Genomic DNA, 9,628 nt, shown 5'->3' with positions numbered 1-9,628 from the left:
AAAAAAAAAAAAAAAAAAAAAAAAGATGAGCATTAATAGCGACTTTACGGTAACTCCCCCTCCCAAATTCTTCTATTGAACCCAAACCTCCACTGGGATAGTGTTAGGAGACGGGGACTTTGGGGACAATTTTGGTTAGAAAGAGATTCTGAGACCTCAGGATAGAATAGCATCCTTCTCAGAAGGGACAGCTGACAGCTCACACTCTGCCAAACCAAGCACCAAGGCCATATGATTATGGAGCAAGAAGACAGGAAGAACAACTCCCCTGCCTGGCCCTTGATCCAATAGTGCTTAAAGTTGAGAGCTGTGAGAAACACACTTCTGTTGTTAAACCACACCTTAGATGGTATTTTACGGTGGTGAGGCACAAATCAGATCCTAGAAATCAATTCACTTACAGTGCGATGAGATGCCTCGAGACGCACCCTCTACGTTAACAATTCTAGCAGAAACGTGGGGCTTAAATTGCTGATTCTGTTTCCCGGGAAGCAGGGTTTCAAATCAGATCACCACACAGGTGACACTATAGCTCAGCGGCCGAGTTCTTGCCTGACATGTGTAGCAGCCCTAAGTTCAAATTCCAGCATCCTTATAAAGAAAGAGGGGAGGGGAAGGGAGGGGTAGCCTGTCGGAGCAGCCAGGTTAAGAGTCGGATGGTACCAAGTATGCTGTGTGTGGGCTTTCGGACACACCGAACTTCCTCATATTGAAATAACAGCATTATTTTTGAATATGTATGTTAGGCTCTGGCTTTCCTATCATAAAATTAATCATAATTTGAATGTTCAGGCATTTGAATTAGGAAAATCTCTTTCCCCAGAGTGGGCTCCACGTAAAGTCCTGAGGTCAGCCGCTCTTTGCTTTCTCTATTTCAAAAGTCAAGGAATGGACACCACAAGCCCTGGTCATTTCAAATGGGAATAGAATTGAACTTACTCAAACAAGAAACCAGGGTGTGGTATTAAACTCTAAGGTTCATGTAGGCCATGGTAAACCATAACAGAAGAAATGACAGAAGGAAAATATTGTGCAGCCGTTTCAGTGATCTTGCTAATAGCCACAGAAGCCGACCTCCAAACCCATTGCTGTGCTTCAATCCGGCCCACAGAGAGGGAGGCAAATGCTTCATTTGCTGTCTCCTGCATCCACTCAACAAACACTCAGCACTTCGCCTGTGCTGGGCTCTGCCTGGGTGCTGGAGGGTAGGGAGAAGCCAGACCCCTGCCTCCATGGAATTTTCAAGCTAAGTACAATTCCATTGACACAAAGGAATTCATCTGAACCGTTTTCTTTCCAGGGCCATTTTTGTAAAGCGTGGATGAAGTGCCCTGTGTCCACTAGCACTCAAGATGAGTCAGCTAAAGTCACGCTTTGAAGAACTACTTAGAAAAGAGGGGCGGGGGCGGGGGAGCCTCCCTCTATAAATGGTATTATGGAATCCAAGATTCCAGAATTCAGCTCTGTGGAAGCATTGAGTTTATTGAGTCCTAATCTCCCAGAAGGAATTTTCTCATGGGATATTAGGAATAAAGACCCAGAGCGCTGCGTGCTGATCTTTAGCTGAATCAGATAGCTAACTTCTTTTGTTACTGATCTCCACAGGTAATAACAATTACCTGTTCATAAGCCCAGAACTTAACAGCTGTCTCAGGAGCGATTTTAATGACATTTGTGCCATTTCCTCTCCAAAGGGAACGGAGTCCTCCTTCCTTTACCATCTGCCGAAAGCCTCCTAATATATTCATTGATTTGGAACCATGAACCTGGAAATAAAAGCAAAGCGTCATGGGATAGTTCTGCATATTGTTGAAAGTAGGTCTGAGCTGAGTGCAAACACCGGATCCTGGATGCTAAAGCCTCTCTGACGAGCTGCAGTGTTCTGCTCATTGTGGCCACACAGGAAAACCAGGAAAGAAAGGCATTCGAGCTGCACAGGGCACAGACAGAAGCAGATCTACACTGGGAACTTTCCTGGGCTCAGCCCTCTGCACTTCCTTCCCTTGGTTAATTTGAATCCGTATTTCTTCCCTGTAATAAACCACGACCATGAGTCTGTATTTTTATGAGACCGTCTACTATCAAACCTGAAGGAGACTTTGGAGGGACCTTCAAATGTGTAGAATCTTAATAATCTTAACAAAGCCACTTTATTTTAAATAACAAACTTCATAATAACATATGACAAAGGAAAACATGTGTGCCCATTCAAGCTTTCTCAATAAAAACAAATCTCTTTTATCCAAACAATTTAAAAATAAGAAAGTGTTGACTATATATAGTCAATCATAAAAAGCACAACTTTAAAAACATTTTTAAGGAACTGCAGAAATGGCTCAGTGCCTCAGAGCACAGGCTGCTCTTGCAGAGGACACAGGTTTGATCCCCAGTATCTCCATCAGAGCTTACAACCATGAGTAATGCTGGTTCCAGGGAATCTGGCACCTTCTTCTGGGATCTGTGGGCTCTGCATGCACGCGACACACATGCATAGATCCAGGCAAAACATCCATACACAGAAAATAAAAACGTATTTAAGCAACTGCTAAGATCTTCTACATTATTCCTGTATGCCGGTGTTTACATAAGTTAAACTTTAGAGCCGTCCTTGGTAGATACTCTGACTACCGTTACGGAATGGAGAAAACATGAGATCTCAGAAGTCGAATGCAGGGTAAGAACCAAAGGAAGGCTCTGGAGGTGAACTACTTCCTGCCTCATCTACTCTTCTTCATAAAGGAAACTTTGGTTCTCGCAGCCTCAGCTTCCTTACATGTGCGTGGAAGTAAACCAGCTGCTTTCCCGAGCTCCGTGAATATGGAATGGGTTGCCATGGTGTGCACAAATAGATATTCTTCCTTCTCTCTCCAACACCAGTGAGCAGCCAGGCCTGTCTAGAAACCCAGGTCTTTTCTGCTAACCTTAGCTCTAGAATCACTTCTGAAATTATATTCTCATCACCAAGATTCAGGACTTGAGAAATTCTCTTTCTCAAGTCTTAAAATCAAAGAAAACATAATTTGATGAGAACCCTATAATAGCATCGAGGTTTTGTTTTTGGTTTTTAGTTAAACATTTGAAGTCACAGAATACCAAAGACTAAGATTTCATTACACGCAAGTACTAACAATTTACAATTTAATGGAACAGTACCAAATACTTAGACAAGGGGCTAATATGAAGGTTAATGGTAGAAGAATATTATTTTTTAAGATATGAAGAACTGTGACTACACACAGTATGCTTTGGATACAGGCTGGCACAGGGCATGACTCACCTGCATCATGACCTTGAGACGATCCAAAGGTGCTGTGCTCGTTCTAGAGACCGCGCCAGCCACGCCTCCCGCCAGCAGCTGCCGCCACCACTGTCCTGATTTTTTCTCATCTTCTGTGAATTCATCCGGAATAGTTAAGCTATCCCCTATGTCAATGCCCTGGTAAAATGGAAAGAGATCCCACAGTTCTTCAGACACGAACAGATAAGCCCAGAACTTTCTTTTTGTGTAGGAGCTATTACTGTATTGATCAAGGTTTTCCCTTGGGATTGACAGTGAACCAATCGGAACATGCATGCGTGAGCATCTAGTCTCACGGAATGTCACGCAGAATTGACACACAAGACCTGGGAACTGTCAGTTGCAAAGTCACAACTTCCTCCTTTTTTCAGATCAGGTGACTTTCATTGGAATGAATGGCAATGAAAGGGGAATGTTTTACCACAGTTAGTCCTTGTCAGTCATTTGTCACAATGCTAGAAAGCCACACAGTTGGTGGCAGCTTTGAAAAACTACTTAGCCCGTACTTCAGACACTATTTGTCTTAAGTCCCATTACACTCTGTGCCGTGAAGTATATATAATTTAAACATGAAAATTTTACAATTAAACCTTGCACATAAATAGCTCTACGCTCATCATCTATATAGCTTGAGGACAGTTTTATCACTATGATACTTTTAACTTAATTATCTAAATGCTGCGGTGGGTATAACTAGGTCATAGAGCACTTTCTTAGCATGCTCCAGGCTCCAGCATCACACACAAAACATGACTTTGACATAAAATTTTACGGGCAAGAATGAAAGGTAATGAGCCGTACTTTGGGAGTAATACTCTCTTCCTCGTTACCAATAAAATTTATTTATGATTGGAGCGTCAAATTATCAACTATCCCCAAAGATATAATACAAAGTTCACACAGCATAAAATGTATACTCATAACTGATTTTACAATGCTCTGCGTAAGCTTAGGCATTGTTAGTGGTGACAATGTGAACCCTAGGTGTACTGAGTGAGAGTCAAAGCTACTTCTCCCCAAGTACAGAAGACAAGTCCACAGGTTGAAGGGTGGGAGATCCTGCAGAAGGTTCCCTAAGGGCTTCGAGGAGCAGACTGTACAACAGAAGCTAATTTACACCGATACATTTTATCGGATTGTGAATGAAACAATCACAGGGGAATTTTGTGAAGTGTGCACTGGCAGGAAATGCCAAGCATGCGAGTCAATATGATTCTCCAGCATTCAATGAGCAATGCAGTCCCTTAGGACAGCCATAAATCTAGGCAGCCTGGCTAAACAAGCAGTTTCAGGAGGGACCTGAAGCCATGTCATCTTTAGCAATATGGAAGTACAGAGATGGTTGGGTAATACATGTTTTCTGACTTTAATACATGTTTTCCCTGTGGCAGAAGCATTAAATGCCAATGAAGTAAGAGCAGCTAGCTCATCGAGATGGGACTTCTTCCAAGTTTTGAGAAGAGCTGTATTTATGCCACCTTGGGGGCTTTAAAGATGCTCCATTAATCTGTGCCTAATAGAATAAACAGATCTAGTAGTTAAATATTGACTGAGACTTTCTTGGGCTTGGCCGCCCTTTCCAGGGTATTACAGTGTTTGGGGGTAGTAACTGTTGGGAACCAGAGCTCCGTTAAGCATAAAGGGCTGCAAAGACTGACAGGCTGCATAGAACTTAGTGAGCAGGGCCAACCTATCTCAACTACCTTTATCCCCCTGAATATGCGTCTTTGCCCACCTCTGTGTGTGACCTAACATCCTTGTGTATTAGGTAGACCCTTTGGAAGGTTTGAACAGACCTCCTAGATTCTACCAGCTCAAGGCTAGGATCACACGGCCTCTGAGGACCATAGCAGAAAGTTCCCTACTTTGCTATAAGCCCTCTGTCTGACGTTTCCGCCAAAGTATTCGAAACACGTCTCGATTTATGATTTTCTGCTGTGTTACTACAAAAACCTCATGAAACTATTTCCGTGTTAGAGCACTGAATTTAGGGTAACCTGAGTCTATGTTCCCAGGCCAGGGTCCCTCAATTAATAAATGTAAGTAAAATAAAATAAATTATCTCTTTGTCTCTTTTAAGGTGGAGCTGTGTTTCCTGCATTGACATTAAACCTATGCTTATACCTGTGCTCTAAAGAGCTACGGAAACAGAAAGCAAACTTACAGTAGAGTGTTTCCAGAAACGGATAATTTCTTCGATGTCTGTAACAGGGTTAAATAAGAAGTAGTCCCTCCATTCATTCCAGTCCACTGTCATGGTCCCGTCAGAGTCAATGCTGAAGGTTTAAACAGGAGGTTAAAGATCAAGACATGGACACCGCTAACACGATTGCTCATTTTACAGAGTGAAATTTTACCTCCCAGATTAATATTCTTAAAGAATTTTAAAAGCGTGTTGGCAGGTTTAAAGGGTTTAGCAAAAGACCATTCGATTAGCAGGCATGCAGCCCTGGAAAAAGAAAACCACACCACTCACAGTGACTCATTTGCGTACATTATGATAGATTATGATATTTCTGACCATTTTCACTACTTGGAGAAAAGCAGATCCAAACATTACGGAGAGCCCACTACAGACCACACTTAGCACTCTGTCAGACTCAAGGCATCAGGCTAAAAGACACAAAATGGGTAATGAAATACTAAGGAGTATGAATGAATAAATTCGGGGGCCGTTTTTTTCCTCTCACAAGCTCAGGGAATTATTTCTTAATACCCTAAGACTGAAACAGTTGGGTGCAATTTTTGAAATAGCTTCTGAATATGCTCTCAATTTTCTTCTCCAGTTTTCATCAGTGCAAGAAAATTAGCAGTGGTTCTAAGAAAACAAAATCTTATTCCTGGTTATTTGAGTTTTCAGAAATCCTGGTATCTCATCAATTCTAAACTCAGCATTCTGTCATCTTACATGTGTAAGCAGTAATACTTTGTGGGGTGTGTGTCTGTGTGTGTGTATGTGTGTGTGTGTTTAAAGCTTCTGGGCAGAAAGCCCATTCTATGAGATTTTCCTAAGAACAATATAAAATCATACTGGGCTTTATTTCATTATTGCGTTGTTCAATACAGATCGTTACTAAAGTGGTAGGTGCATGGCGCTTCTTTATGTATTGAACTAACATGTCTGAAAAAATATTTTAGTGTTTCCTCAGATATGATGCTGTAATTTATATGACAGTGACACATGCAAGCGGCATACAAATAAAATACAATTTTCTGATATTTATTATTATGTTCTCGGTGCTAATGCTAATTCCCTCCCATATGTCTCTGTGAGATTATACTTCAGCTTACTTGCCCCAGTGCAGAGGTGTCGATGCTCCATAGCCACTAGGAATCCTAGTCATCGCTGGGTTTAAACTGCGCTCTGGGTTGCAGTATTAGCAGCTCTCATTTTATCTATATTTTCTGGGTTTGTGCAGTGACCCTAACTTCCCTCTCATGAGCCTGCTCTATGCGGCAAGTGTCACCTTAGAAACACTCCACAATTTTTGTTCTGTTTTGTGTTTTCAGATAGTGTAGCCCTGGCTGTCCTGGAATGCACTCTGTAGACCAGGCTGGCTAAGAACCCTCAGAGATCCCCCTGCCTCTGCTTCCCAAGTGCTGGGATAAAGGGTGTGCACCAACACTGCTGTCATCCTACAACTTTACTGAATTTCCACTCTGCCCCATGCTGTGGGAAGGCATGTGTCCACGGGTGGTACTCTGTTGTGCAGCACACAAGCTGAGTGTTGGTGCATTTGCATCTCTTGTAGACTTGGGCTGAGAATTTGCTTTATTCCTAATGCTGTCAAAGGAAATACAAGAAAAATGATTTTTGGCCTTAAATGAGAGAAGATAAAATCTACACTTTGCTAAGAGTTTGTCAGTTTCTTTGCCTTTTCAAAGAATTAATTCTTTGTTTCGTTACAACACAAAAATTCCCCATGAACTATTGCATGGAAACTGGGGATGATAACACATTTGAAAGATTTTGCACTGATGAAGTGAGTTTTGTTTCAAAGATGTAAGAAGCAGGCTGGACAGAAGACTCGGGAGTTAAAAGCACTGGCTGCTCTTGCAAAGGCTCTGAGTTCAACCCAGCACCTATGTGGCGGCTCACAACCGTATGTAACTGCAGTTCCAGGGGATCTGATGCCCTGTTCTCGCCTCCGTGGGCACTGCATGCACATGGAACACACACATACACACACACACACACACACACACACACACACACACATGCCAACAAAACACCCATACACGTAAAATAATGTTTAAACAAAACTGTTCAACACACACAAGAAAATAAAGTAATACAGCACATAATAGAATTAGAACCAAGGACAGAAATCACATGATCATCTCAACAGAAAAAAAAGTTTGATAAATTTTATATCTCTCTATGTTAAAAGTCCTGAAAAAGCCGGTGGCAGAAGGGTCATATGTCAACACTATAAAAGCTACATGTGAAAAACATATAGCTATATGTTGAATGGGGTAAAATGAAAGAATTGCCTCTAAAATTTGGAGCAGTCTAAGGTGTCCAATATTTCCACTCTTGTTTAATACATACAATGTCTGAAGTCTTATGATGAGTCAGTCATAAGACAAAAGAAAGAAATCAAAGAGATACAAATAAAAAAGGGAACAGATCAAATTACCCTTGTTTTCAGATAATAGGATCCTATATTTAAAAGACCCTAAAGATTCTAGCAGAAAACTCTTAGGTCTGGGGACACTTTTAATAGATTAGTGGGATACAAAACTGGCATGTAACAGCCAGCAGCTTTTCTACAGACCGATAACAAGTATACTCAGAAGGAGTAACTGAGCAGCTGCAACTGAATAAATAATAAATATTAGGAATAAGCCTAATCAAGAAAGTGAAAAATCTCCCTAACGAAAGTTGTAAATATAAAATACTGGAAAAAGAAATAGATAACAGTAAAAGATGGAGAGAGCTTCCAGGCTTGGGGATTGATTGACAGAATTACTATTGCTCAAATGACCATATTACTAAAAACAATCTACGGATTCCGTGTAATCCCTAGCAAAATTCTAATGACATTCCTCCCAGAACTCGGGGAAACAACCTTAAAATTCATATAAAAGCACAGAAGACCCCCAAATAGCTAAACCAATTCTGAGCAGAGTAATGCTGGAGGTACCCCCATAACCTGATTTTAATTATACTACGAAGCCATAGCAACAACAGTAGCAGAGGACTAACTCAAACACAGACGCTTAAATCAAGGCACTAGAGCAGAGTGCCCAGAAATAAGCCCACTCGACCACAGACACCAGATTCTTCTCAAAAGGCCACCTCCTCAACAAAATAAATAAATGAGAGAGAATTAAACACCCTCCATAAAAACCACAAATAATCTAATCATTAAGTGGACAAATGAGTTGTAGAGTTCTCAAGAGAGGCATAAATGGACGGTAAACATGTGAAAATTGTTAAACAGTCCCTTGCCATTGGGGAAATAAGAATTAAAAGTGCTCTGATGTCCCACCTGACCCCATTCCAAATGGCTCACGTCCAGAAAGCAGGAACAGCAGGTCCAGGAGGGAAAGGGAAACTTTACACTACTGATGAGAGTGGAAATTAGTGCAGCCGCCGTGGAAATCAGCACGGAAATCCCTCCAGAAACCAAAACCAGAACCGGCACATGAGCCTCTACCGTTCCACTTCTGGGAATGTACCCCATGGACTCTAAGCCTGTACACCTCAGAGATACGTGTGTCTACTGCCGCTCTACTCACCGCTGCCAAGACATGGAATCAGCCTAGATGCCCATCAACAGGTGCAGGGGCACACACGCACACACACACACACGCACACACACACGCACACGCACACACACACACACACACACACACACACACACGCACACGCACACCAGAACAGACCACCATAAAAAAGAAATTCTGTCGTTTGCAGGGAAGTGGATGGAACTGGAGACGGTCGTGATAAGAAGTACGGCAGGCTCAGAAAAACAAATATTATAAGTTTTCTTTCATGTAGAATCAAAATCCATTTTAAAGATGTAAGTAGAAGGGGTGCTATTTGGGTGAAGGAGGCCAGCGGAGGGAATCGGGATGAGAACAGACGGGACAGAAAGACTAATATGACTGAGACACTCTGAAGGAAGACGCCAGAGCAAAGCTGGTCACCGGTCACCTTAGAGAGTTAACACATGCTAATACTTAATTTAAAAAAAATTGGATTGGGAGGATCAACATAGTAAAAATGGCAATCCTACCAAAGGCAATTTATAGATTCAATGCAATCCCCATCAAGGTCCCATCAAAATTCTTCACAAACCTTGAGAGGACAATAATCAACTT

At 41.8% G+C, this 9,628-nt stretch overlaps 1 protein-coding gene across 1 annotated transcript in view; it reads right to left on the bottom strand.

Annotated features, from left to right (window-relative positions):
- The window catches only part of LOC101996373 (calcium-binding mitochondrial carrier protein SCaMC-1), a 41,406-nt gene that overhangs the window by 7,446 nt on the left and 24,332 nt on the right, over positions 1-9,628 (bottom strand). Inside the window, exons 4-6 of the mRNA XM_005367911.3 lie at positions 5,463-5,574; positions 3,278-3,436; positions 1,620-1,766 (exon numbers count right to left, since the gene is read on the bottom strand). Coding sequence (XP_005367968.1) covers positions 1,620-1,766; positions 3,278-3,436; positions 5,463-5,574 — 418 coding nt within the window. The remainder of the gene's footprint in view (positions 1-1,619; positions 1,767-3,277; positions 3,437-5,462; positions 5,575-9,628) is intronic.

Source organism: Microtus ochrogaster, unplaced genomic scaffold (genome assembly GCF_000317375.1).
Source record: "Microtus ochrogaster isolate Prairie Vole_2 unplaced genomic scaffold, MicOch1.0 UNK25, whole genome shotgun sequence".
Taxonomy (NCBI): domain Eukaryota; kingdom Metazoa; phylum Chordata; class Mammalia; order Rodentia; family Cricetidae; genus Microtus; species Microtus ochrogaster.
The sequence above is the reverse complement of the archived record's forward strand: the minus strand, read 5'-3'. Positions and strand labels throughout refer to the sequence as shown.